Source organism: Ostreococcus tauri, assembly GCF_000214015.3.
Source record: "Ostreococcus tauri WGS project CAID00000000 data, contig chromosome 04, whole genome shotgun sequence".
Lineage (NCBI taxonomy): Eukaryota > Viridiplantae > Chlorophyta > Mamiellophyceae > Mamiellales > Bathycoccaceae > Ostreococcus > Ostreococcus tauri.
In genome coordinates, this window is record NC_014429.2 from 26681 (window position 1) to 52476 (window position 25796).

The 25796-nt window shown below is 60.6% G+C and overlaps 19 protein-coding genes across 19 annotated transcripts; 9 read left to right on the forward strand and 10 right to left on the reverse strand.

Annotated features, from left to right (window-relative positions):
- Positions 1 to 180: 180 nt before the first annotated feature.
- OT_ostta04g00180 (Nicotinamide N-methyltransferase-like) lies at positions 181 to 1838 on the forward strand (the record flags this gene model as incomplete). Its single annotated transcript, XM_022984396.1, has 2 exons — positions 181 to 890; positions 944 to 1838. 2 exons carry the CDS (start codon positions 181 to 183, stop codon positions 1836 to 1838), a joined length of 1605 nt encoding a protein of 534 aa, XP_022838673.1.
- A 47-nt stretch (positions 1839 to 1885) lies between these two features.
- OT_ostta04g00190 (Zinc finger, PHD-finger) lies at positions 1886 to 4171 on the reverse strand (the record flags this gene model as incomplete). The annotated part of the gene is made up of 1 exon (XM_003078494.1): positions 1886 to 4171. One exon carries the CDS (start codon positions 4169 to 4171, stop codon positions 1886 to 1888), a length of 2286 nt encoding a protein of 761 aa, XP_003078542.1.
- Positions 4172 to 4348: 177 nt separating this feature from the next.
- Positions 4349 to 5647, reverse strand: OT_ostta04g00200 (Peptidoglycan-binding lysin domain; the record flags this gene model as incomplete). Its single annotated transcript, XM_022984397.1, has 1 exon — positions 4349 to 5647. One exon carries the CDS (start codon positions 5645 to 5647, stop codon positions 4349 to 4351), a length of 1299 nt encoding a protein of 432 aa, XP_022838674.1.
- A 154-nt stretch (positions 5648 to 5801) lies between these two features.
- On the forward strand, positions 5802 to 7523 carry OT_ostta04g00220 (Cold-shock protein, DNA-binding; the record flags this gene model as incomplete). Its single annotated transcript, XM_003078496.2, has 1 exon — positions 5802 to 7523. The coding sequence occupies one exon, from the start codon at positions 5802 to 5804 to the stop codon at positions 7521 to 7523; it is 1722 nt and encodes a 573-aa protein (XP_003078544.2).
- A 298-nt stretch (positions 7524 to 7821) lies between these two features.
- On the forward strand, positions 7822 to 9475 carry OT_ostta04g00230 (Mechanosensitive ion channel MscS,transmembrane-2; the record flags this gene model as incomplete). Its single annotated transcript, XM_022984398.1, has 2 exons — positions 7822 to 8163; positions 8207 to 9475. 2 exons carry the CDS (start codon positions 7822 to 7824, stop codon positions 9473 to 9475), a joined length of 1611 nt encoding a protein of 536 aa, XP_022838675.1.
- Positions 9476 to 9591: 116 nt separating this feature from the next.
- On the reverse strand, positions 9592 to 11043 carry OT_ostta04g00240 (Flavin amine oxidase; the record flags this gene model as incomplete). The annotated part of the gene is made up of 1 exon (XM_003078498.2): positions 9592 to 11043. One exon carries the CDS (start codon positions 11041 to 11043, stop codon positions 9592 to 9594), a length of 1452 nt encoding a protein of 483 aa, XP_003078546.2.
- A 126-nt stretch (positions 11044 to 11169) lies between these two features.
- OT_ostta04g00250 (Zinc finger, DHHC-type, palmitoyltransferase) lies at positions 11170 to 12111 on the forward strand (the record flags this gene model as incomplete). Its single annotated transcript, XM_003078499.1, has 1 exon — positions 11170 to 12111. One exon carries the CDS (start codon positions 11170 to 11172, stop codon positions 12109 to 12111), a length of 942 nt encoding a protein of 313 aa, XP_003078547.1.
- A 75-nt stretch (positions 12112 to 12186) lies between these two features.
- Positions 12187 to 13134, reverse strand: OT_ostta04g00260 (ADF/Cofilin/Destrin; the record flags this gene model as incomplete). The annotated part of the gene is made up of 1 exon (XM_022984399.1): positions 12187 to 13134. The coding sequence occupies one exon, from the start codon at positions 13132 to 13134 to the stop codon at positions 12187 to 12189; it is 948 nt and encodes a 315-aa protein (XP_022838676.1).
- Positions 13135 to 13312: 178 nt separating this feature from the next.
- OT_ostta04g00270 (unnamed product) lies at positions 13313 to 14353 on the reverse strand (the record flags this gene model as incomplete). Its single annotated transcript, XM_003078500.2, has 1 exon — positions 13313 to 14353. One exon carries the CDS (start codon positions 14351 to 14353, stop codon positions 13313 to 13315), a length of 1041 nt encoding a protein of 346 aa, XP_003078548.2.
- A 152-nt stretch (positions 14354 to 14505) lies between these two features.
- Positions 14506 to 15408, forward strand: OT_ostta04g00280 (Ankyrin repeat; the record flags this gene model as incomplete). The annotated part of the gene is made up of 1 exon (XM_003078501.1): positions 14506 to 15408. The coding sequence occupies one exon, from the start codon at positions 14506 to 14508 to the stop codon at positions 15406 to 15408; it is 903 nt and encodes a 300-aa protein (XP_003078549.1).
- A 149-nt stretch (positions 15409 to 15557) lies between these two features.
- On the reverse strand, positions 15558 to 16314 carry OT_ostta04g00290 (Dimeric alpha-beta barrel; the record flags this gene model as incomplete). The annotated part of the gene is made up of 2 exons (XM_003078502.1): positions 15558 to 16220; positions 16297 to 16314. The coding sequence occupies 2 exons, from the start codon at positions 16312 to 16314 to the stop codon at positions 15558 to 15560; spliced, it is 681 nt and encodes a 226-aa protein (XP_003078550.1).
- Positions 16315 to 16580: 266 nt separating this feature from the next.
- OT_ostta04g00300 (Tryptophan synthase, alpha chain) lies at positions 16581 to 17474 on the forward strand (the record flags this gene model as incomplete). The annotated part of the gene is made up of 1 exon (XM_003078503.1): positions 16581 to 17474. One exon carries the CDS (start codon positions 16581 to 16583, stop codon positions 17472 to 17474), a length of 894 nt encoding a protein of 297 aa, XP_003078551.1.
- Positions 17475 to 17556: 82 nt separating this feature from the next.
- On the reverse strand, positions 17557 to 17841 carry OT_ostta04g00310 (unnamed product; the record flags this gene model as incomplete). Its single annotated transcript, XM_003078504.2, has 1 exon — positions 17557 to 17841. One exon carries the CDS (start codon positions 17839 to 17841, stop codon positions 17557 to 17559), a length of 285 nt encoding a protein of 94 aa, XP_003078552.2.
- A 342-nt stretch (positions 17842 to 18183) lies between these two features.
- Positions 18184 to 18823, reverse strand: OT_ostta04g00320 (unnamed product; the record flags this gene model as incomplete). Its single annotated transcript, XM_022984400.1, has 2 exons — positions 18184 to 18309; positions 18557 to 18823. The coding sequence occupies 2 exons, from the start codon at positions 18821 to 18823 to the stop codon at positions 18184 to 18186; spliced, it is 393 nt and encodes a 130-aa protein (XP_022838677.1).
- Positions 18824 to 19468: 645 nt separating this feature from the next.
- Positions 19469 to 20926, forward strand: OT_ostta04g00330 (K Homology domain, type 1; the record flags this gene model as incomplete). The annotated part of the gene is made up of 1 exon (XM_003078507.2): positions 19469 to 20926. The coding sequence occupies one exon, from the start codon at positions 19469 to 19471 to the stop codon at positions 20924 to 20926; it is 1458 nt and encodes a 485-aa protein (XP_003078555.2).
- A 73-nt stretch (positions 20927 to 20999) lies between these two features.
- Positions 21000 to 21647, reverse strand: OT_ostta04g00340 (unnamed product; the record flags this gene model as incomplete). Its single annotated transcript, XM_003078508.2, has 1 exon — positions 21000 to 21647. One exon carries the CDS (start codon positions 21645 to 21647, stop codon positions 21000 to 21002), a length of 648 nt encoding a protein of 215 aa, XP_003078556.2.
- Positions 21648 to 21800: 153 nt separating this feature from the next.
- OT_ostta04g00350 (IQ motif, EF-hand binding site) lies at positions 21801 to 23990 on the forward strand (the record flags this gene model as incomplete). Its single annotated transcript, XM_022984402.1, has 1 exon — positions 21801 to 23990. One exon carries the CDS (start codon positions 21801 to 21803, stop codon positions 23988 to 23990), a length of 2190 nt encoding a protein of 729 aa, XP_022838678.1.
- An 80-nt stretch (positions 23991 to 24070) lies between these two features.
- On the reverse strand, positions 24071 to 24502 carry OT_ostta04g00360 (unnamed product; the record flags this gene model as incomplete). The annotated part of the gene is made up of 1 exon (XM_003078510.2): positions 24071 to 24502. The coding sequence occupies one exon, from the start codon at positions 24500 to 24502 to the stop codon at positions 24071 to 24073; it is 432 nt and encodes a 143-aa protein (XP_003078558.2).
- A 471-nt stretch (positions 24503 to 24973) lies between these two features.
- Positions 24974 to 25690, forward strand: OT_ostta04g00365 (Thioredoxin-like fold; the record flags this gene model as incomplete). Its single annotated transcript, XM_003078511.2, has 1 exon — positions 24974 to 25690. One exon carries the CDS (start codon positions 24974 to 24976, stop codon positions 25688 to 25690), a length of 717 nt encoding a protein of 238 aa, XP_003078559.2.
- Between the last annotated feature and the right edge of the window lie 106 nt (positions 25691 to 25796).

Consider the following 25796-nt stretch of genomic DNA (forward strand, 5'->3'; position numbering starts at 1 on the left):
TACCAGCAAAATGGAGTGAAGTAGTATTATAGGTTCTTTTAATCGTCATCATAACACTGAGCACGAACGCTTTTTGGGTTTCATTTCACCCTCTCGCCTTCGGCAACCACTTCCTCCGCACTCCGAAGCATGGGATCCGTAGAGCGGGTGCCGCTTGGCTCGGAGCCGAGAAACGTGATCATGCCCGCCGCGTCGTTCACGTCCCACTCTCGAGGAGTCGATCGAAGCGCCGAGACGGTGGAGTTCCGCGTCCCAACTTCGAGAGGCGGCGGAGTTGAACGAGGTGACGCTTCGTTCACCACGGTCGTCGTTGAACAGAACAAAAAGGATTGCGCGGCTGGTATCGGTACCAACAGAGATCCAACGGCGCGTTGGGTGTGGGATACGTCGCCTCGGATGTGCGAATATCTTTGCCACGGCATGAACCCGGAGAGGTTGGTGAGAGGAAAAAGGGTACTCGAGATAGGCGCAGGGGCGGGACTGCCCGGACTGGTCTGCTCGCGCCTTGGGGCAGAGTCTGTCACGCTAACGGACCTTCCGCAAGAGTTAAAGTTGCTCGAGCGCAACGCGCAAATCAACGCGATGAAGTCCGACGCACCCGTCGATGTTCGCGCGTGCGCGTGGGGCGAGCTCGATGATTGGCGCCAAACTAACGGAGAGCACGAGACATTTGACCTCGTGCTCGTATCGGACGTGCTCTACCATCAGCCCAAAGAAGTGCTGCACGCTCTTGCAGAGACGATCAAGGCGCTGGTCTCGAACCAAGGGATCGTCCTCTTTGGGTATTATTTCCGTGAAAATCTTGTCGCTGACATGGTGCTGTTCGATTTCATTGATAGTAGCTTCAATGAGCGTTCGAGAGTGTCTTTCGAGGACGACCCGAATGTCTGGCTCTACGAGTGGACACCGAAGTCCGCTCATCTTTAGTTTCGTAGGTTCTTAGTTCCATCATAGTCTCTTGCCAATTTCCGCTCGCAGCCACTGCACGGAAACGCGAGCACGTGCACATTTCGCGGCGTTCAAGCTCTCGCATGAGCGTAGTCGCAGCGTCTATAACGTCGCGTCCTGTTCGTCTTTCATACGTCGGACGACGCGGTGGTGCGATTAAGAGAGCCTCAGGCAGTGTGCGCTCGCTCGTGCCAGGTGTCGATGATGTCGAGCCTTTGGCGCAAAGCGTTTCGAGCGAGGTCGGCGTCGCTGTAGGCGTTCTCGCGCTCGGCGCCCTGCTCGTGAAGACGGCGTTGCACTTCAAGAAGCAGTTCACCCTGGCCGACGTCCTCGGCTCGCGAGTAGCCCCGGAGAGCGTCGTCATCGATTTGGGGATCGATACAAAAAATCTGTATTACTATCCTAAAAGCACAAAGCTGGTAGTGTGCGTCGCTGAGGACGTGAATTCCGTGCTCGTGAATCAGGTTGCGATGGAGACTGCGATTCCTGTGCTTCCGCGCTCGGCACCGATCTCTGGATCGGGTGAAGGTGATTTATTTTGGGGCCAACGCGCGCAGAGCGCCGACGCAGTCGTGACGACGGGTTGCTTGCAAAAGTTGACAAACGAAGAGGTGATAATTGTTGCGAAGAAGGCAGCAAAAGTGCTCCAAGGAGGTGGACGGTTCATCTTCGTTGAACCGGCGGCAGCGGATCGCGGGCAATTATTATTCGACGCGATTGAATCGACCGGTGAGTTTCAATCTCCCATAGCGTTTGACGAGGACTGGGCGCGACTGCCTCTGTTTCCTCACGCCGTGGGTGTCGCTGTGAAGAAGGAGAAACAAAATCATAGCGCGGCGGATGAGGGCGTCCGCACAATGAAAAGCGTGCGAAGCCGTCGCCGCAAGTAGAATCAAAATCGTACATCACGTCTCATAACAATAGCAACAGTGGTCCTCTATGAATGTTTCACTCGGCGACTCGATCGGGTTGCGCGCACTGGTTCGGCTTCCACTTCGCGCGCGCGCTTGGTACTTGGAATTTTCGACTCGTTTGCCGTCGGGCACAAAGAGCACGTCCAAGGTCCTTTCGGAACTCTCGTCAACTTTGGCTTCAGGCACTTGAGATGGAACGAGATGCAGCAGTGAGCGCACGACACCGTTTTACACTTGTCAACAACCTCACATACGGAGCAGTACGGAGCCGAAGAATTCTTCGAAGCTGCGACAGGCGTTCGTTGACGCTCTGCGATCGGTTCTTCGTCTCTGTCGAGGATGAGAGACGGCGTCGTTTCTTTCATAGAAACGTTGAGAACGACCTTGGGCGTCTTCGGCGTTGCTTCTTTGACATTGATCTGCATTGCGACTTTGGGAGTCTTCGGCGGCGGTGGCGTGGCGGTGCGCACGTTGACTTGTAATGCAACTTTCGGAGTCTTCACTTCCGGAGAGACAGCGCTGTTTTCTTTCGTGTTCAAGAGCTCAAAGTACATTTCCTTCAACGCTCCATTTCGCTTGCGCTCCTTTGAAAGTGCCCGTCGTGTGAGCCTCAACGCGCGATGCAACTGCTCGATCCTCATACTCAATCCATTCTTCAATTTATTGCTTCGTCGTCGCTTGTACGCGACGACGATAGATTTTGCTGGCGAAGGCTCAACTCCAGGCGTCAAAGAATATCGTTCATCCACTTCGTCAGGAATTTCAGCCAGCGCGCCTTCGGCACGTAACCAATCATTGACACGCTTCTTCGTGCTCGAAGGCGTCGATAAACGTTCGAGCGCTTTGTCTAGGTCACACACTGCACTGATGTCTTCCTCCGCTTCCGCCTCCATCGTCTCAACGGCACGCATGATGGCATCACACACCGTGTCCTCTTCGAAAATCCCTCGAATTTTGTTTGGTGTCGCCCTGAACAAGTCGAAACCCTCCAAGTTGAACTCGTTGGCGACAGGAGTATTGTGCGGCGCCGCCGGTCGCTTGAATTCCGAGCTTGGCGTGGCGACGATATTCAGGCGAGACATCAGGTTGTTTTGTTGATCCGGAGGAGTGACGGTGGCCACGCTTTCTGTCATATCAACTTCTTCCAGTTCACAAGTGGTTCTGACAGGCGTGGACTCAGTTGATGGCGACCGCGACTTTCTCCTCGATGAAACATGTGGTGTATCTCTGCGATGGATGCGACTTTCACTTCTCGTGAAAGCACCATCGGGAGTTTCATTCTCATCGCCGTCTTCAACCGCTTTGAAAGAAATACTTGAGCGTCGCTTCTGCTCCGGCGCCGGAAGAGCGAGCACGACTTCGGGAGCAGGCAAAGCCTTAATCGTACTATTCGGAGATCTCGATAGCGATCGACGATTGCGAGGTGATCGTGGCGCATCGAGAGCCAGAGGAGCGATTCGTCCGCAGAGCTCAACCTTGCCGTCGTGCGGGGCAATCCACTTGATGGCTTCTAACTCTTCGTCTCCAGCGAACGAAATGGAACGCCGACGGATTGAGCTCGGACGAACCGCGAGCCTGTTCTCGGGAGCTTTCAGCACACTCTTCGCTGGCGACTTCGGTGTGATCGCCGCTCGTCCCTCCGGCGATCCGCATTCCTGCTTGTCAAAGTCGCCTCCCATGCGCCTGACATTGGAGTTGGGAGCCGCAGGAGAACATTTCGTGGCGGAGTCCCGACTTTTCTTTTCGCGCGACTTCTTAAGGGTCGAAACTTGCTTGAGAATATGTTTCGATGGCATCGGCGTTCCCGTGAGCTTACTCAACGTCTCAAATCGTCGAGGTGTACTTTTCTGACTTTGCGCGGGAGCGACGTTCTCGTCACCGGAGAGCTGCTTACTAGGTGAGACGCTCGGTGGAGTGTTTCCACCGCCCTCTTTTAATGGAGATCGAGCGAGAGAGTCGACGACTTGTTCGAAGACAAACCTCGCCTCTTCGTCGTCGGTGAGCTGAATCCCCACGACGTCACCGTTCCTCATGCGCACCGCCGTATTCACGTCGAGCATGGCGTCGTTGAGTGATACCGGATTCAGCGTGCTCATGTTCTTCAGCACCATGGTTCCGTCGATGACTTGAAATACCGCGTGCTTCCTCGACACTGTCGGTTCGCACAGTCGCACGTTCGCGTCCTGCTGACGACCGATGAAAAACGGGGAGTCTCGTGAGATGTCGAAGGCTTTCGCCGGCGATTTTTTCGACGGCGACCGCGTCGACGCGCCGATGCGCCTGAGTCTAGCGACGACGGCGGAAGACATGCTCAACGTCGATGTGATACTTTTCGCTCGGTTTTACGCGCACGTTCGCGCGCACGTCGTTGAGTGAGGAGAAGATTCACGTACGGGGGGAACGAACGAAAAACGTCCGGCATGCGAATCGGCACTTTTTTTACAGGCACCCGTCACTCAGGTTGACAGGGACACACGCAAACCCACCTACTTGCGGCGTCGGCTTTGCACGCTATCATCATCGTAGCTCATTTTCTCCGAGACAATCTCGAGCGCACTTTTGTACCCGTTCTCCACGTCGAACCACACTTTACCGATCTGTGCGGAGATTTCACGCGGATAGATACGTTCTTCTGAAGAACCGTCGGGGTTGCTTTCTTTTTGTATCAAGGCGTCGGACGCCATCGTTAACATCTTACTTAAGCGTTTCCTCGCCAAACCCTTGCGGCTCTTCTTCGCTAACGCCGGTTCCTTTTGCGAACTGTCGAGCACCGCGGTATCCACGTCATCTTTAACAGATGTCGTTTGTTGCACACCGGCCTGTGAGGTCGATTCTTCAGTGATCGCGCTCGAAGCAATCTCTGTTGTTCGTTGCACAGCATTAGTCTGAGTCGCCCGCTTGTTGTCAGGAAGAGAAGTAATCTCCGTGCTTTCCTCGTTCGTCTCCATATCTGTACTCGTCGCCACTGTCATTACAGGCACCGCTTCGTTCGTCTCTTGCGTTGTGGCGGTGTTGGTCGTCTCTTGCGCTGTGGCGGTGTTGGTCGTCTCTTGCGTTGTGGCGGTGTTGGTCGTCTCTTGCGCTGTGGCGGTGTTGGTCGTCTCCTGCGCTGTGGGGCTGGTCGTCTGCTCCGTCATCTTTGCCGCTTCCACTGCGGGTGCCATCGCCGGTGAACTCTTCAACGATACAACTCGCTTTGCAACACGCTTCCGTACAGACAGAAACGTGAAAGTCGTAATCACCGCACCGATCCCTGCGGCGAGTGCGGGTGCTGTCACGATCTCAGTGCTATGCTGCGCGTGGTAGGACCGCAGATTCCGCTTGGACAGAGGCGCGAGTAAGCTTCGACTCGACGCCGGCGTCGTGCCGAGCGACGCGGCATTCGTCGCGTGAAACTTCGCTTTCACCGCGTACGACGCTTTATCGATATCGACTGGCACACGAAGCACTTGACCTATCTCTATCGACCGTCTCACACCGAGCTCGTTCGCGTGGACGAGTCGCTCGGACGTCGTCCCGTGCGCGCGCGCGATGCCGTAGATTGAATCCCCCGTCTTCACCTCGTAGCGAACGACGCTGGGAACCTTTCGCGCTCTCGTCGGCGCTTCACCACCGCGTTCGGACGTGCTCGGCGCGTTCGAATCCACCGCCACCGCCGTCGTCGTGGACGTCATCGCGCGCGCGAAGACGCCTCCACGCGCGTCGTTTTCGTGCCAACGCCTCGATCCTCCCCCGCGCGCGCGCGCGAGGCGAGGGAACGACGGCACCGCGCGCGCGCGCGTCATGCGCGTTCGTTTTCACGCCCCGCTCGCGCTTTCCCGACCGCGCCGAACGTGAGACGTGACGACGAGTGCGCGCGTGGACGATCGATACCCCAGACGTCGACGCGGCGGCCGAGCCTCGGGCGTCGATCGGGGCACGGCGCGGCGCCGAGGAGAGATGTCCGCTCGAGGCGGAACGACGCGCGCGATCGAGGCGGGCGAACGGGAGTACGGACGGATCGTCGCGCTGAAGGAATCTTTTGGGTTCATCAGATGTGGGGCGCGACTGGAGACCCAGGGCGGGGCGCGCGGGCGAGGAGGACCGCCGAGGGAGGCGCAGGTGTTTTTTCACGCGTCAGAGTTCCACAAGGAGCTCGCGAATCGAGATAAGCCCGCTTTGGATCCGGGAGACGTGGTGAAATTCATCGTCGGTCCGAGTCCGAAGGGAGACGGACAGATGAACGCGTTCGACGTGCAGAAGTGTGAAGACGACGAAGTCAAGCCTCGAGTTGAACGCGAAGACACGTTTGGTTGCGTTTCGCGCACGTTACGAGGGAAAATGAAGCGTGACGCGTACGGTGGAAGGTTAGTTTACAACGCGGACAACGGAGATGAAGTGGGTGAAGGTTCAACGGCTGCGCCGGAGGGCGAGTCTCAGGTTGACGTAGAAGCGATGAAGACAGAGATCGAGTTTTCAGGCGCCGATCTCGACGACGCGTGCCGCCTTTCGAAACTGCATCAAGGCGTCTTGGTGAGATTCACCCTTTCATACGATCCGTACTCTCGCGCGATGCGTGCGACGAACGTTCGAGAGGCGTTCCCGCAGGCTAAAGACAAGAAGACAGAAGGCGGTGTCGGCGCTGAAAGCGACGATTGGAAACGAGACAAACCCGTCGTTGAGGAAGAGTTCGGGGTGATTAGCGTCATTAAATCTGGTTACGGCTTCATCAAATGTTGTTCTAGATCGAAAGATTTGTTCTTCCACTTTAGTGAGCTCGCCGAGGATGCGGATTCGGCAAAACCAGGACAGGAGGTGCGCTTTGTCGCCACTGAGGAGCCCCGCCGCGGGCAGCTTGTGGCGACGAGCGTGCGTTACGCTCCCAAGGGAAGTGCGGTGTTCGCAACTGTGGATGAACGACCGGTTCGAGGTATTTGCAAGACGAAACTTATGTTTTCAAAGGGGTTTTCGTCATCGAGAGACGGCGGAGATCGTTCGTCCAAGCCACACGGTGTCCTCGAGCTCACCAGAAGCGGCGAAGCGAAAGAATATAAGTTCACTCGGGACGGGTTACTCGACGCAAGAAATAATCCCCGCGAGGGCGAAGTAGTGCAATTTTGCGTGCGCACGGACAAGCGCACGCAGCATGAATCTGCGTGCAAGATTGAGATAATGAGGTTCACCGGTAAGGTGACGTCGACGAAATCTGATGGCTTATACGGCTTTGTTGAGCACGTCGATCAGGGCACCGGTGAGGTTGGGAAAGCGTTCGTGCACGGCGCCGAAATCGAAGGTCAAGCTAGGCTCAACGTTGGCGACGAACTGGAGTACGCTCTCCAGGCTGGGAGGAAGTCTGATGAGTACACCGCGAAGCGCGTGAAAATCGTCGTCGCCGCTCCAGTGGATGCGAACGCGATTCCGAGTCGATCAGAGTCGCCACGCATGAACCGGGAGAGTCAATTCTCAGGGTCGCAGTTCAAGATCACAAAGGGACCTGACGGAACGCGCGGTTTCGAAATGGGGCGAGGTAAAGGTCTGGCGGAGAAGGCCGCCGCGCTCATGTCTCAGCTGAAGATTGACGCGTGTGTTTTCGTGCCCGTCGCCGGCGTCTCCAGCTCCGCGTCTCTCGTTGACGCGGACGCAGTGCATATTGATGAAAGTGCCGTCGCGGATGCGGCGTAGATGCGCATTTAATGCGTTTGCGTAGATGAGTTGTGAATAGTACTCGAAACTTGAAGCCACGCAAGCGTACCGGTACCGGTACAAACCTGACGTTCTGCGCGCCCCACTGGGCGTCGACCGAGTCGATTCCGCGCGCACGCGCGCCTTCGAAACTTCGTCGCGAGCGCGGTGAACCGACGCTCGATCGAATCGCCTCGAGCGCGTCGTCGTCGACACTTGTACACGGAGCGTGTCGAGGTGTGATCGATTACTACGACGCGTCAACAAACGTGACAGACGAACGATGCGCGCGCGCGCGATGGATACGCGGGCGATCGCTTCGTACGGGTGTTCGATGACGACGACGACGCGTCACGCGCGATTCGTGAGTTCCACGGTGACGGTGATGCGGCGAACGGGACGAGACGGACGCCGGCGATGGATGCTGACGCGCGCGGCTGACGCGGCGGATGGCGCGGCGGATGACGCATTAGAGCGTTTGCGCGAGAAGATTTCGAAAATGCCCTCGCCGTTAGAGCTGAGAAAGGCATTGGAGGAGGCGGGTAGGATCGTTGAAGATGACGACCTGGGCACGGATGACTCTGCCAAGGTGTCCCTGCACGCGGTCGGGCCCATGATAGTGGGCGTCGCCGCGGCGGCGGCGTCGTTATACCTGGCAAATTTTCGTGCGAATGAACATCAAGAGTGGCTTGGGGATGGGGAAAATTCTGGTGTCGGTCGTGTTCAACGATTTCTGTGCCAGCCTCGCGGTGTCGGTGTTGCTCCTGTACACGGGTGCGGCGGGACGACTGGCAGAAGTCGTGCTCAATTCGACAGCTGACTTCGTACGACCGACGCATGTGAACAGCCTGTGGTGGATCTCTCTTTTTCTGAAGCGTTCAGTCGTATACGTTCAGCGCCTAATTAGAATCACGCTGCTCTGGAACCTAGGGAATCAGATATGGTCCTTAATACCGCTCGGAGTTGACCTGGTGGCGTTCGACCCCATCGAATCCGAGGGAGCGAACCACCTTCACTCGCTTTGTTGTACGGTTTTCGACGCGAACAAGGATGGGATCGTCACCACGACGGAAGTTCAAATGTGGTTCGTCTCCAAAACGCTCCGCTTACTGCGATTCTTCAGCTTCTTGGAAATCTTCAAATGGTTCATGCACCTTAAATCGCCTCCAAACATCGAGGAGCAGCGGAGTAGAGGCCACGTGTATGATCGCGAAGACTTCGTCTCGCAAGCGCTCAGGCATCACTACGCGGGTCTGCGCGGAACTCGAGGGGTGTCTTGGGAACAACAAGCTCGCAGTGCGCTCATCGACAAGACATTGTCTGTGGCTGCGTATCTGGCGGTGATTTACTGGTGTCTGACCGCTTTGGGCGTAAACTTGACTGGTATTCTAGCCGTCGGTGGGGTGTCCGGTATCGCTGTTGGCTTCGCTGCGCAGAAGCTTGTTAGTAACTGCATCGGAGGAATCCTCATTTTCGTCACTCAGCCGTTTGTGGAGGGCGATCACGTCGCTTTTGGCTCAATTGAAGGACGAGTCGAAATGGTCGGTTGGCACTCCACGAGAATTTCTTCCCTAGAGGATGGCTTCTCTTTCATCGTTCCTAATACGGACGTTCTCGGCTCTGCGCTACGAAACTTATCTCGCAGAGAGTACATTCCGATCAAAATCAAGGTACCCTTCCCTGAGGCGATCAAGAGTAGAAAAGGCATGGCGACGTTCGTTGAAGAAATCAGGAGCCTCGTCATGGACACCGTCGATGCTTACAGTGTTCGCACACCGACGGTCGATATGAAATTTGATGATCTCAAACCGCACATCAGCATTAAAGCGTTCATCAACAGTTCAAAAGACAAGAATCGGGCCGCGGATTTGCGGACGAAGCTGATGCTAGAGATCCAGGAGAAATGCGACGACTCGACGAGAACGACGTCCTTCTCTAGCAGTGATGAATAAACTTTCGCGTGTTATCACGCGTCTCTGTGCTCTACTACAAATAATAACCATGAATATTTTAGAATGAATTGTCACTGTTGAAGCTACGTATTTCTCTTCACCGTGTCTGTCCCTCACTAAAGTTTGCTATGACCTCCAATGCCGAGGATTGACGCACGCACTTGGGCGGCTGCACGCTCGCCAGTCTCCATGGCTCCTTGCAAGCATGGATTGACGCCGGTGTGCGTCGCTTCTCCAGCGAAGAATAACGTGTTCGCCACGGGAGCGGCTAGCATCATCCGAGCGTCACCCGCGTTCACGGTCGGATGCGTGTACGCTCCTTGAACTAACCTCTCTTGCGACCAGCTGACAATTTTCTTCGTCGTAACGTGTTCGGCGCAAGACGTGTCGAAGATCATGTCGAGCTGCTCGATTGCCCTCTTGAAAACAATATGTTCGGGCATCCTGTCTAGCTCACCAGCCAAGTCGCCCGCGACAAAAAACGTCACCAACCCGACCGTCTCGGCGATGAGCGCCGCTTCCTTGGTGGACTTGGCTTCGCGAGCGACGGAAGACTTTGGATACTCCGTGATCCAAAACTCTGGCAAGAAGCAGTTCGTGCACACTACGTCAAATAAATCACTCGGCCAAAGACGTTTCCGGAATCCGAGGAAAACCTTGGAGGCGTTGCCCATCTGTATGGTCTCCGCGGCGCGTACTTTTGCCGCGGGCAATCGTGGAATAAACTTGACGCGATTTCCCGGACACTCCGATCGCAACGTCGTCACGGGCAAGGTCACGATGCACTTTCTCGCGGTGATAACCTCGTTTGATCCTCGCCGCTTGATCTTGACCGCGCCCGGACGAGAGTAATCGACGCTCTCGATCTCCCAACCCAAGCGCACGTCCAAGCCGTCGGCGAGGGCCAATGCCACCTCTCGAAGCGGACGATCCAAAATCAAATACTTCTCCCCGTATATCCAACCCTTCTTCTCCTCGATGAGCTCTCGCATCCCAAGCTTCCCGAGCGATGCGCAAAAATCGTTCGCGTATATGTTTTCCGCCAGTTTAATCACTCTCTCCGGCGCCTTGACGCGCGTCGTCAACCACTCCAGCGCCGTGAGATCACCCTCGCCCTCTTTCGGCGCGTTCGGGAGCTCATCGAAGAGCTCGTGCACGAGCTTCACGTCCACATTCTTCGTCTCCGCCTCATCGGCGCCCATTAACACTCCTTCGTCTCCTAGAAAGTACCTATCCGGCCACTCGCGCTCGAACGTCGCGAACCCGCACGCGTCGGCGAACCGCTTCAGCGCGCTGTTTTCATCCCCGTGCACGAACTCCGGTCCGAGATTCACGTCCCACGGCGCGAGATCTCGCGTGACTTTCACCCGTCCTCCCGGTTCGTCCCCTCCCTCGAGGACGACGACGTCGAGGCGTCGAAAGCGTCCGTCGTCCCCACCGCCACCGCCGCCGACGCGTTCGGGATGCACCATCGTCGCGCATCGCGCCGCGTGGAGACCCGCGAACCCACCGCCGAGGACGACGACGTCGCGCACGCGCACGTCCCGCCCCTCGCTCGCGTCCGCCATCGCTCGCGCGCGCGACGGCGGCGTCCGCGCGTCCGCGAGTGCCGACCTCGCGCGCGCGATGGCGAGTCGTCGCGCGCGCACTCGCCCGCGCGCGCGTCGCACGCGTCGACGTTCGCGGCGCGAGCGATGGGACGATGTCGAACGACGCGCAGACGGTGCGGCGAGGCGATCGAGCGCGCGGTGGACGCGTCGATGCGATGGGCGGGACCGCCGATGTTCATCTTTGGCGTCGTTCTCGTGCTCGGGATCGCTCGAGAGACGACGTCGGCGACGTGCGCGGAGCTGACGCGGCGGGAGCGGGTGACGGCGGCGGGTGTGTGTGAAACGTTGGTGTTGATGTGCGCGGCGAACGCGATGTTTAATCACGCGATGTGCGCGTGGACGAAACCGGGGACGCCGAGGGACGCGCGAGCGAGAATCGCGACGGAACGCGGATTGCGAGAGCTCGGCGTCGATGACGCGGAGGGGGGGGGGATGCTGCGACGATCGATCGAGGAAGGGCGGTATTGTGACACGTGCGAGGTCGCGAAACCGGACATGTGTCATCACTGCTCGATATGCAAGACGTGCGTGCTGAAGATGGATCATCACTGTCCGTGGGTGATGAACTGCGTCGGGGCGAGGAATTACAGGTACTTTTACAACTTCCTCTTCTACGCCGTGTTTGGGTGCGTCGTAGCGTCGTTCGGAGGGGCGTTGATATTGTTCGGGGACCCAGGCGTGCTTCCGACGTCGGAAGACACGTTTAGGCGCGTCATTTTCGTCACCATCATGTCGACGGCCGTCGCGCTGTCGGTTGGATTTCTCTTCGCCTTTCACACGTACCTCGCCTTGACGGGGAATACGACAATAGATTATTACAACTGGAATGATTTCAAGGCGGCGATGAAGGCTCGCGGAATGCAGCCGCCGGGCAGGCATCCGTTCGATCAAGGTGTGGTGAAAAATTGGCAAGAGACGTTTGACGAACGCGGGAGATTTTGGTACGTCGCGTGGGCGTTACCACGACTTCGCGCGCACTCGGGATCGGGAGTGTACTACGAGGCGTACGGATCGCGCATGTTGTAGCGCTCGCGAATACATTCGCGACATAGGGATTTGTATTATACGCATTGCAGCTTTAGAAAAGGAAATGAAATCCACTCACTTTCTCGTGAGTACGATGCCGATGTTCTCACGCAGCTCAGACTCGCTCACTTCGTCGTGATCAGTGGCTTGAATCTCGACCGCGATCCCAGAAAGGCGCGATTTGAAGAAATCCTTCGTCGATGCGTAGAGCATTTTGTTCTTCAACCGAGCCGTGTCCGGATTCCACACGATGAACACGAGCTTGCTGTACTCGCAGCCGTCGGCGTTCGTATACTTGTAGTCGTACACGGCGTAGCGACACTCGCCGTCGGGAAGAGCCTTGAGAAAATCATCGTGAGCGCCCGAGATCTCTCCCGTCGCGTCGGTGAGGACCGAACCCTCATTCTCTTCCACGCGGAACGTCGCCCACTGCAAGTCGCTCGTGCGCATCTTCACCTTGTTGAACACCGAGAGACAATCACCCGCCACGGCGACGCCGCTCATACTCTTCCCCACTGATTTTGTCGCCACCGGCGGCGCCATCGGCGCCACTGGCGGCGGCGCAACCGGCGGTGGCGCCACTGGAGGCGCTGGCGGTTTCGGCGGCGCCGGCTGTTCCGGCGCGTCCGCCCGATCTGCGTCCCTGTTTTCACCCCTGTTTCGCGCCGCCGCCGCCAACGCCGCCGCGGTATCCGCGCCCTCCACCTTCACCATGAACGTCGGTGCCGCCGCCGCGCTCTTCTTCACGTTAAATTTCGTCTCGCGCAACGCCTCGTCTCCGCTCCCGCCGCTCCCGTTCCCCAGCAGCGCCTTCACGTCCAGCGACAGCGTCGTGGACCCGCTCGAGATCGAGCTCAGCATCTCTCGTCGCACGCTCTCCACGTCCTCACGAGTCAACACCCCGGACTCTCGACACTGAGAGATTCTCTGGGCGAATAAGAACCAATCCTTGGCCTTTTCGTAATCATCGCTCGAGATCAGTCCCTCGTCGAGCGCGGTTTTACACGAGCGTAAGGAGTCCATGGTCGCTCCAAGGTCTCGAGCGATGTTCGAGTCCGCCCCTCGCGGTCGACGTGAGACGCACGGCGTCGCTCAGTGCGGGGGGACGCGGAAGATCTTCTCGCCCTCAGTCAACCGTCACGCGTCGGCGCGTCGCGGGGAGCGGAGGAGACGGGCGGATGCGCGATCGTGCGCCACTGGATTACCGAGCGTCGTCGCGTAAGAAATCGTCCACTACTTCGTCGAGCTCGCGATCGAGATCGTGGTCGTCGACGATCCTACTCGCGAAGAATCCTTTGAGTTGCGACGCGAGCTCTTTGGCGGTGCGCTCGCGCTCAGCCCTTCGGATCGAGTCGCTGGCGACGCGTCCTGGAGCCTTCTGAGGAGACGGTACCGCGGCGACTGGTGGCGGCGACGCGGATGTTGGCGACATGTTCGCGTTTCGCATGGGATTCGCACCGACTTTCTCGTGCGGTGACGCGCTCTTGGGCAGAACTGAAATGCGTCGAGCCATGGCCATGACGCACTCCGTCTCAAACGTCTCCAATATTTTCGCACGTTCTTCCTGGGATATCATCCCTCCACTGCTCCCGAGCACCTCCTCTACGAGAGCACATAACGCTAAGGGCACCACGTCCACGCGAGTCGCCTCCTGGGCGACGTACCGATCGAAATCGACCATCCTTGTAAACGTTTCTCGACACGCCTCGTCGAGCGCCGTCCATTCGGTTAAAAACTTTCTCGACACCTGCGCTTCCTCAGCCGACGCACGCGCGGCGAGCTCTTTGATTCGCGGAATCGCATTCATCCGGAGCGCATCGCATCGCTCCAAACACGCTCGAACCGCGCGCTTCGCCTTATCCGCGCCTCCGCTCGCGCTCGCGCGCGCGCCGCTCAGTTCTCGTTCCAACGCCCCTCTCGCCTCCTCCACCTCTCTCGCCAACCCCTCTTGCGCGCTCGCGAGCATGGCGGTCAACTCAGCGACGTTCTCCGCGCCCCGCGTCGCCCCCTCGAGCGCGTGTCGTCCCGCTCGCGCGCACGCCTCGACGAAAACATCCGCTGTCTCCCGTCCCAGGCCTCGAGCTCGCTCGTCGCACGTCCTCGCGCGCGCGCGCGCGTCTCCGTCCTCGATCGCGGCGTCGTACGTTCGCGGAAGCGTGGACGACGTCCCGCGCGGCGCCTCGGACGCCGTCGACGCCGTCTCCGCCCTCGCGCGGCGCGCGAGACGCGTGAGAAAAGACATCGCTCGAGACCTCGGACGATCCCTCGACCGCACTCGCGCGCGCGACGGGCGCGATGTCGACCGCGTCGTCGTCGAGCGCGCGGGCGAGCACGGGGGCGCGCGCGCGGGATCGACCTCGACGGCGTCGACCGCGTCGTCGTGTGCGTGGAGAGATGGGTGATGGATGCGAGACGCACCGACGGGCGTCGACCGCGTCGTCGTCTCCGCCGACGCCGACGCCGAGCGAACGGTGGAGGGGGTGGATGACGGAGGCGATCGAACGCGATGGCGCCGAAACGATCGAGATTTTGGCGAAGATGCCGAACGCGTCGTGTCGAGGGGTCGTCGCGTGCATGCGACGGGTGACGCCGGAGCGGGACGCGCGCACGCTCGAGGCGCTCGTCGAGGCGTTGATATCCATCGAAGAGCGAACGCACGGAGAAGATAGGGTATCGGAGGCAATCGATGGACACACCGGGTGCGATGCGATCTGTTGGTGCGCGAAACTTGGATCGGGGAGCGGCGTTCGAGCGCTCGCGAGTCGGACGTCGAAGGCGACGGTCGACGCTTTGGAGACGACGCGGACGTCGGCGGTCATGTGCGCGTGCATCGGCGCCTCGAGAGCGCTGACGCCGACGCAGTTGAGTAAAGCTAGTGGATCGAGCGTCGGTCGCGCGTGGGCGGATGACGCGGAGGTCGTTCGTCGGACGCGAGAGCGGTACGCAGACGCGCTCGTCGCAGCTTTGGAGTGTCGCTCCGAAGAGGTGAACGAGCGAGCGCCCAACGGATGGACACCGCTCACGTTCGCGTGTAGACACGCCGAAGTATTGGGAACGGAGATGATTGAGTTTTTATTGAACGCCGGCGCCGAGGTTAACCTCCCAGACGCTCGCGGGACGACGGCGCTCGCGCACGCGGCTTCGGCGGATTCGTTCGAGGTGTGCCGCCTCCTCAGAGACGCCGGCGCCGACGCCTCTGTTCGAGACGCTCGCGGGTTCACGCCCGCGATGACCGCGGCGTTTCGTAATCCCGGTAACGTAAAATTATTAGCCGCACTAGCGATTGATTCGCATTAAAATAAAGAGATGCTCTGACGAGCGTCGATTGACTGATTCGTTCAACCCGGGCAACTTTTGTACAGAAATGTAACAACAACAACAACAAGAATTGTAACTGCGGTGAAAATATGAGCTTTTAGACGTCTAACGCGTCAACGCACAAAATCTTAGCGATCGTGCGGGACGCCGGTGTACTGCGGTTGCGCGTCCGTCTTATTCGTGCACTTGATGGCGGCGAGCGGTCCCGTCGTGCACTGTCTACGCACCGCCGTCTGCTTGGCGCCCACTTCTTCGTTGTACAGGTATTCAACCGCGTCTTCGTAAGTCGGGAATCCGATGAGCACGACGAAACTGTAGTCTTCACAGTTTTCGTGCAGAACGAGGTCGGCGATGGAAGCTTTCGCGATCATCGTCGCGTTGCACTTCTCGTTGTTGGCCTTCATCAGCGGCGGGTACTCGGCGTTGAACGTCTCGAGATCATTCATCTTCTTGATGGTGGACAAATACGCGCCAAACTTGGAAGTATCCGCGCCCTCCGGAAGCAAGTTCGCTTCGAGCACCGCGAGACGAAATCGCAAGTTATCCGTGCGCAAATGTTTAATCTCGACGTACTCTGGGCTCGTCAGGAACTCCACCGCGCTCTCCTTGGACGCGAACTCAATCACGGGAGAAATATCGACATCATCGCACTCTTCCGTTCCCTTCGAGTCTTCCTTGACGTTCGTCTTCACGCCCACGTACCCCGCGCCTCGAGCGCGCATCATCTCCTTCACGTGTCCCACGTACGGCGCGAACGTCTCGAAATCGCCCGTGAGCTTCCCGAATCCAACCTACGATCGACGATCGTTTCGTCAGTCCCCCATCCTCGTCACCGTCGCGTCGTCGTCGCGCGTCGTCGTCGCGCACCAAGAACGCGGGCGGCATGATGTCTTCACCCGTTCGCCTCGCGCGCGTCGTCTTCCGTCGTCGCCCCCTCGCGCGCCGCGCGCGTGCCGAGTGCGCGCCGACCGATCGACACATCCAAGACGCGTGCGACGCGGACCCACTATCCATCGGCCATCGGCCATCGGCCATCCATCCGTCGTCCCGCGCGTCCGTCGCGGGCTCACGCGGACGCCGCACCCGTCGACGCGCCGTCGTCGCGCCTCCGGACGTGTCGTCGACGCCCCGTCGTCGGCGTCCTCGCGAGCATGTCCGCGCGTGCGCCCGTCGTGAGCTCGGGGCGACGGCTGAGCAACCCTACGACGACGGCGTCGAGACGGATGACGACGCGGTCGAGCGCGACGAAGTCGGTGTCGGAGCAGTTCGGTGCGGTGCTGCGAGAGAATAAACGCGCGTTCATTCCGTTCATCTGCGCCGGGGATCCAGACTTGGAATCGACGAAGAAGGCGCTGAAGATTCTGGACGACGCGGGGGCTGACATCATCGAGCTCGGCGTGCCGTACAGCGATCCGCTGGCGGACGGACCGGTGATTCAGGCGGCGGCGACGCGAGCGCTCGAGGCTGGGGCGACTTTGGACAAGGTTATCGCGCTCGTGAAAGAAATGTCTCCGCAGATCAAGGCGCCGATCGTGATGTTCACGTACTTTAATCCTATTTATCAGCGCGGGGTGGAGAAATTTTGCGCCGACATCGCGGCGGCTGGCGCGAAGGGATTGCTCGTGCCGGACATCCCGCTCGAGGAAACGTACTCTATGAGTGAAATCGCGAGTACGCACGGGATCGAACTCGTGCTGCTCTCGACGCCGACGACGCCGGTGGAACGAGCGAAGAAGATCGCTCAGGCGACAAAGGGGTTCGTCTACCTCGTCTCCGTCACCGGCGTCACGGGCGTGCAAACGCAAGTCGCCTCGCGCGTCGAGAGTCTGGTTGAGGAGTTAAGAGCCGTGACGGATAAGCCCATCGCGGTCGGTTTCGGGGTGAGCCAAGCCGCGCAAGCGAAGCAGATCGTGGATTGGGGTGCCGACGGCGTCATCGTCGGCTCGGCGCTCGTTCGCGCGCTCGGCGAGGCAAAGACGCCCGAGGAAGGTCTCGCCGCTCTCAAGGCAAAGGCGGACGAGATTCGCTCTGGGGCGAAGCTCTAAGAAGAGCGCGGTACGGTGTAATAGTTCTACCTCTCTTCTACAGTAAACTCTATCCATCGCTCCTCTCGGAACGCGCACTCGTCTACTTGATTGATTCCAAATACTTTGCTATCGCTCGATCGTTATCAGAAAGTTTCGACGGATCCATCAGAGCCTTGTCGCCCTGCTGCCACGCCAAGTAGTCGCCGAAGTTCTTCTTGTTGTAAGCGTCCAAGCGTTCCTTGGCGCGCTCGTCCCGCTTGGCCTCGCTCTTCGCCAACAACCCGCTCACGAATGCAGATTCGCGTTCATTCGCCTCGAGCGCGTTCGCGACGTCCGGCGCGGCCGTCATGGAGACCACCATCGCAATCGTCATCGCGCACGCCATCGGGGCCGCGGCGAAAGCGCGCGCGCGCGCGGTCGAGCCGTTGGATGAGACGTCGTTGACGTCGTCATCGCTCGCCTTGACGACGGTCGCGGCGCGCCTGGGCGTCAACGGCGCGCGTCGAGACGTCGACGCGACGGCGGTGAACGCGGTACACGCGCTCGAAATCATGCGCACGGTCGAGCGATCGAGGACGTCCGCGTGGGGCGAAGTGCGACGTCGCGGGCGCGTTCGGGCGAAGACGACGTCGCGCGCGGAACGCTTTAGAGCGTGAAATGCAACAACTATTTTTCATGAACACGCCCGTGGGATGGCGACGAATCGAAATTTTATACCGGAACGCGCTCACGCGCCCATGTTGATGGACATGAGCTCGGCGAGAGTTTTCGTCTCGCGAAGTCGCTTGAGTTCCGCCTTGTGGTTGTTCTCCGTCTTGAGCACGGATGCGCACGACCACAGGAACGCCGCGATCTGACGACGAGTACACGCGCGAATCATCCGTCAGTCATCGATACTCTCGCCGCACACCTCCCTCGCGCTCTCGCGCGCGTCCACCATCGCCCGTTCGCGCGCGATCGCGTCCTAAACCTCGCGCGCGTCGCCGTCGATCGATCGTCCCGCGTCCCTCGCTTCGATCACCATCCCCCCCCCGCGCGTCCCGCGTCCACCCACGCGCGCATCGACCTTTCATCGCGCGTCTACATCGCGCACGACGCACCAAGCACAGCAAGAACACCGAGGGCCCGTACCCCCACTTCGACTCTCCCGGCGGAGGGTCCACCGCGTACACGACGCCGTCGACGATGAACATCGTGAGCGCCCAGACCATGATGAACACCACGTTGGCGTTCCGTCCGAGCGCGGTCGATCGCTCGAGCTCTTCCTTGGTGTGTCCACCCATGGCGTTCGTCCGGGGGCGACGCGCGCGTGTCTCGCGCGCCGCGGTCGACGCCGCGTCCCTCGGGGTCGGTCTCTTCCTCTCCATCGCGGACCCCACGGTTCGCCGTCTTTTGGTGACCGCATGGCGTCCATCGGGGTCGGTCTCTTCGTCTCCGTCGCGGACCCCATGTGGTTCGCCGTCTTTTGGTCTCTTCGTCTCCGTCGCGGACCGCATGTGACTCGCGCGTTTTCGTCTCGACGCCTCCATCGCGGACCCCATGGTTCGCCGTCTTTTGGTCTCTTCCTCCCCGTCGCGGACCCTCATGGCGTCCATCGTTCGAGTTTTCCTCTCCGTCGCGACCCCCGTGGGCACGCCCTCGCGCGCGGTCGATCGCGCGATCGTCCACCGATCGATCGATCGGTCGACCGGTCGATCGCGCGATCGTCCACCGGTCGAACGCGCGATCGATCGCTCGGCGTCGTGCACCGCGCGCGTTCGCCGTCTCGATCGCGCGCGACGACGGACGACGACGACGACGACGACGACGGGTGGGCGCGCGACGACGACGACGACGACGACGACGACGGGTGCGAACGGCGCGCGAAAGGGCGAACAGGACGAAGAGGGGTGATGCCGACGACGCGCGGGGATGATGATTCCACGCGCGCGCGCGATTCCACGTCGGCGTCGCGGGCGAAGGGCGGGCGCGCGGGACGTGCGCGCGGGACGGGCGCGAAGACGGATCGGGAGATGATCGCGTCGGGGACGGGGGGGGAGACGACGACGCGGGCGACGCGGGTGGTGACACCGAAAAAGGCGCGCGGGGGCGACGACGCGGCGGAATCCGAGGCGGGCGCGGACGCGACGGGGGGGGCGAAGACGGCGCGGGCGGCGAAATCGAAGAAGAGGACGACGACGATCAAGGAGACGGCGGTGAAGGCGCCGAAGGAGCCGACGGAGACGGCGGTGAAGGCGCCGAAGGCGACGAAGCCGACGGCGGTGAAGAAGACGAAGGCGCCGAAGGAGCCGAAGGAGACGGCGCCGAAGGAGACGAAGCCGACGGCGGTGAAGGAGACGAAGGAGCCGAAGGAGACGGCGGCGCCGGCGAAGCGACGAACGGCGCCGGCAAACGCGAAGACGAACGGAGCCAAGGACGCGGTACCGCGCTCGCGAGGAGAAGCGAGCGCGAAAGAGCCGAGAGGGAAAGAGCCGCGAGCGAAGGCGCCGGCGTCGTCGGCACCGGCGTCGTCGGCACCCGCAACGGCGCCGCGGTCGAAGACGAAGCCGATGGAGTTTGAAAAAACGCGCGACGCCTGGAACGACTGGGCGAGCGACCGACACGACCTCACTCGCTCGGTTTTGCCGCTGGAACAGTCCCTGGCGGCGTGGGCGCGCTCCGACGGCGGACGAGCTCTCGCCATGGAGTTGTCCGAACCGTTGTCGTGCGGTAATGATCGCGTGCAAATGAAGTTAGTGGAGGAAGAACATACGGGCGATCTTTACGTGGGATTGATGGTCGACGGGCAGGCGGCGTGTGACGACTTGGCCATGGTGCGCGATCTCATGGAGGCGACGCTCGGCGATTTGGCTCGCATTCGTCGTCGCACAGCGGCGGCGAGCATGCTGGAAAACGAGAGATTGAAGATCCAGGCTGAAATCGATGCCGGTTTGCGCTGCGAGTTCACCATTGGATACAACGCGATGCAAGCGTTACTGCTGGACGGCGGTGAGAAGTTGAAAACGGTTCGCGAACAGTGCGACGTCGATCGCGTCGTCGTCGATCCTCGCAAGCGTACGATTCGCATCGTCGGTAGAAGCGCCTCGGAGGTCGCACGCGCGAGGGATATGCTCGAAATCTCTAACGAGACCATCGACGACGTCCCCGAACTCGCGCTGCGCATGATTATTGGTAAAGGAGGCGCCAAGGTGAACGACATTCAGCAACGAACCGGAGCGAACATCTCCATCGGCTGGGAGAAAAACGCCGTGTACATTCGTGGAGCGCCCTCCGCGGTGAAGGCGGCTAAGATTCTCGTCAAATCGTGCATCAAAACGTACGAAGTCGAGCACGTCGAGGTCACGTACGAAGATTTGGATGAAGTTCGCGAAGAGCTCTCGCGTTTAGACATGGAATGGGGAGGGTCTCCGAACGTGCAGTACGTGCGTGGTGGTCGCGGCCGCCCGCACGGTCCTCGCTCCGTCGCGTAAGCGAGTTGGACGAACCCTTCTTTGTGATACACGCAGCGAACACTTATATTACACCCGACGCGGAGACGTCGCGTCACGCCAGTATCGTCGCCCCCGTGCCCTTGCGCAGGCGCAGCGCGGCGCGACGTTTCCGCTTATAATCGTCCCGCCAACCCTCGACATCTTCTCGCCACTTCTCAAGCATCTCTTTCTCCTCGGTCGCAACCCAAGAGCGCGCCAACTCGTCGATCCCAGACGCCGCGTCCACGCCCATGACGCTCGCCGCGCTCGTCCGCGCCGCCGCAGGTCGACCCTTCCATCGTCCACTCACCCGCTCTCGTCTCTTCTCCCGCGTCGACGCGTCTTCGACTCGCCTTCGCTTCCTCTCCTTTCCTCCATCCATCGTCCCGTCCTCCCCCGACCGCTTCTCCCGCGCGTCGCTCTCGTTCGCGTCGCGTCTCGTCTCGCCGCCCGCCGCCGCCCCATCCGCCCGTCCACGCAGGAACGAAAACGTTGCCGACGCCGGATCGAACCCGGCGTTAAAATCAAACCCCTCCATCGTCTGCGCCCGCGCCTTCGATCGCTCGTGCGCCCGTCGCAGCGCGTCCGCGTCCACGTCCGTCGTCCCGTCCGCGTCCGCCGCCGCCGCCGCGATCGCGCGCACGTCGTCACCGCGCACGAACGCGCGCGCGATCGCGTCCGCGGTCAGGCGCGTCGATCGATCGTTTGCGTCGTCATCCATCGTCTTCGCCGTCGGCGCGCGAAACGCGTCGCGTCGCGGCGTCGGGGCGTCGGAATGACGCGCGGGAATGACGCGATGCGACGATGGAGGACGACGGGCGACGGATTCGACGACGCGCGACGACCGCGGGGGCGGACGTCGATGTCGAAGGCGATGGATAAAAAATTCCGCGTCGGCGCGCGCGCGATCGAGCGCGCGACGCGCGCGGGGTCGAGCGCGGGTGACGGCGATGGGAAGTCGAAGCGACGACGGGATGAAAATAGCGATGGCGCGAGGCGCGGCGTCGGGGCGATGGCGCGGGACGAGGACGTGGACGCGTACCTCTGGCTGACGCGAGCGCGGTGGACGCTGTCGGAGACGGTGGACGCGATGACGCACGCGCAGCGATGGGAGGACGCGCGAGCGGTGGTGGAGTGGGTGGAGGTGGAGCTGGCGATGCGACGTGAATCGGCTTTTTGGGCGCTTCGACAGAGCGAACGCGATCTCGAGGACGCGCTCGTGGACGCGAAGATGACGCCGGATACGTTCGTTGGGTTCACGTCGCGCGGTGCGGTGGAGCGCGAGGGGGGGAAGCGACGGACGTGGGACGAGCGGGTGCGCGCGGCGGCGGCGCGCTGCGATCGGGACGGAAATAGCGTCGACGTCGAATCGATCGTGATCGACGGACTGATGTCGACGAACGATGACCCGGTCGCAGAGCACGGCGGTGAACACGTTATCATTCCGTCGGTCGAGCGCTTTGCGCCTTCGTGCACGGACGATGACGCTGCGCGACGCATTCAAGCCGCGTATCGCGGGCACGCGTCGCGGATGAAGACCAACGCTGAAGCGCGACGAGAGCTCGAGCATCTCCGAATGATACCGAGCGCGCGTTTCTCGAATAAAAAGGCCGAAGAAATGGCTGAGATGAAACGTCGAGAGCAACAGCGCGAGCGAAGCGAGCGAGAACTGGCGTCGCTGCAGGAGAGCGTGCGCCGTGACTTGATTGCAAATCGAGGCGAGCAAATCAGAGAGGAACTCATAGCGTCTGTGGAGCGCGAAGCGACAGTCATCGAGAGCGACGAGGTCCAAAACGACCGTGTGAGCACGTTCAAACACGTCGACGCGGATGTCGAAGAATCGGTGGATACGAGCGTCGATGATGAGAACTTCATGATTCGATTCACTCGAGCGTTTGAAAAGTACACGCGCCGCTGGGCAGATGACGAGAATGCAGATTTAAACGCATTCGATGTCGAACATGTGCGAGCGACGGTGCTGAACGACGTGTCGAACGCGATGAGAGAAGAGATAGAGGAGCATCAGCGAATTCTCGCGGCTGAGAACAAGAAAAAGTCAAAGCCATCCACGAAGAAGAAGGCGTCGGCGGCGTCAACTTTGAAAGCCAACGACAAGCCGTCTACCAAGGCGAAGGCGAAGAAACCGAAAACGTCCAAGACGAAGACCGTGGCGAAAGAAGTAGACGCAGAGCTCATCGACACGCTCGTCCAGCTCGGGATGCTCGAATCGGTTGCACTCGATGGGAGATTGATGGATTACGTCGGCACGGGTGGCGAGCGACGCGAGGGGCGAGACGAGTCAACCATGCTGGAGATTTTTCAGCTCCTTCACATTCTCGCCGTCTCGGTCACCACACCGCTCGCGTCGCAGCGCGTGCACGAACACGCGCCACACATGAAATGCGTTCTCCTGGAGGGACCGGATTCGAATGGAAAGTCGTATCTCGCTCGATTATGCGCCGCGGAGTCTGGGTGCGCACTTTACAATCTCTCGGCGGACCGCTTGGCGTACGCCGAGTCGCGCGGCGCCAACGTCAAGGGTCTCATCAAGAGCGTATTCCAGGCTGCGAAACTGTCATCACCGAGCGTGATTCTCATTCGACACGTCGACGCGTTCTTCCCCGAAAAGGGCAAAAAAGCGAAAGCATCCGAGGCGGCCGAAACCGCGCGAAAGCTCCGCAAGGACGTCGCGAAGGAGATCAAGGCACTGAAACCGGGCGCACGAGTCGTCGTCATGTGTACGAGAACGCTCGTCTCAGGCGCTTCATCGAGCGAACCTAAGGGGTTCGATAAATTTTTCAGCCTTCGCCTCGAGGTTCCGGCTCCCGATTACGGCGGTCGCCGTCGAGTCTTGAGCGAGGCGCTCCGCGCGGCGTCGCTCGCGCCGAGCGATCATCTCCGTCGACGAACAGGCGACGACGCGTTCGCCACGCTGGTGTGTCACGCATCGAAAGGAATGACCACGGGCGCGCTCTACGCCCTCGCTCGAGCGGTCGCCACGCACCGATTGTCGGCCACGGACGATCCCTGGCGAGCGCTCCTCCGTCGAATCGAAAGCAACTAAAAGCGTCTAAAATTAACATCTCACCCTAATAACCTAAACGTAAAGCCGGGCGATACCACTAACGTCGCACCGTCGCACGATTAAATCCACGGATTCTCCGAATCCTCCAACACATCCTCCACGACGACCGCCATGACGGTCGCCGCGCAAAAGATGGACGCCGCCGCGCCCACGTTTTCGCCGCGACTCACGAAGAATCCCGCGCACAGCGCCGCCCCCGTCCCCGCCGAGAGCCAATCCTTGGACATCACGCGCTCAATCGCCATCCGCACGCGCTCGTTCTCCCGTGCGCGCGTCGTTCGCGTCGTCCGTCGTCCCGCGTCGGACGCGCGCGAGGTCGACGACGATGATGACTCGGACGACCCATCGGTGGTTTCCCCCGAACCGTCTCCCGTCGCTCGCGCGTCGCCCGTCCGTCGTCCGCGTCCGCGCACCGCGGTCCGACGTCCCAGACCCACGCGCGCGCGCGCGCGCACGGGCGTCACCACCCACGGCGCGCACGTCGTCGCCATCGCGCCCGTCGCGTCGTCCCGTCGCGGCATTCACGCGCGTCGCGCGGCGAATCTTCCCGTCGCGCGCGCGGGCGCGATCGTCCGTGTGGGCGAACAGTCCGCGCGTCCGTCGCCCCACGACGTCCGTCGCACCATCGGTGATCGATTCACCGCGTCACGATCGATCGAAACTTTGGTCGGTCGGTCGAAACGTCGGTCGGTCGGTCGGTCGAAACGTCGGTCGGTCGGTCGGTCGGTCGAAACGTCGGTCGGTCGAAACGTCGGTCGGTCGGTCGGTCGATCGGTCGGTCGGTCGATCGGTCGATCGGTCGATCGGTCGGTCGGTCGATCGGTCGATCGATCGACGCGCGCGAGAGATCGGCGACGACGACGACGACCGCGACGATGGGCGCGGGAGACGACGGCGCGCGCGAGACGCGAGCGATGCCGAGGTCGCGTTCGCGGCGATGGGGCGCGCGCGCGGTGGTGACGATGGTGACGCTCGCGGTGACGGTGACGATGCGCGCGGTGTCGGGGGCGCGCGCGGCGAGCGCGGTGGGGGAGGGATCGGTGGCGATGCGCGCGCGTGATTTGGAGGGGTATCTCGCGCAGGCGCCGATGGGGGCGACGATCGGGGTGAAGTTTTACGCCCCGTGGTGCGGGCATTGCAAACTCATGGCGCCGGCGTGGGAGGAGTTCGCGCGAGAGGGAACCGAGGGCGGGTACGTCGCGCTCTCGGTGGACGCGAGCGGGGACGAGGCGAAGGAGGTGAACGCGAAGTTCAATATCAAGGGATTTCCCACGCTGTTTTTCTTCTCCGGTGGGGAGGTTTTCGAGTACTCGGGCGCGCGCACGGCGGAGGCGTTTCGAGCCTTCGCGCGAGGCGCGCGCGACGGCGCGCACTCGCGCAAGTATGCCGTGGACTCGAATACGAATAAGATTGTGTTCCATGCACCATCGGTGACGTATCGTTTGAGGGAGTTGGTTCGCGACGTCGCGCGAGACTTCACGCGCGTGTTCTCCGCGAAGCCCGCGGTGTGCGTCTCCATCTTTTTGTTTGGTCTCTGGCTGGGCATGTTCAGCGTCGTCGCCACCTTCTTCCTGGCGGGTGACTACGCCGCGGCAAAGAATTGGCGAGAGTTCATGCACAGGAACGCGGAGAAGATCAAGGCGAGCTCGAAGCTCGAGAACGACCCAAAGGCGGCGTAGGACCCCGGTCGAGGTCGACCCCGCGAACACCACCCACCGCGGGATCGACCGATGATTCGCTCGCGAAAAGTTGTTTCCAGGGGGGACTCTTCACGAGTGATGGACT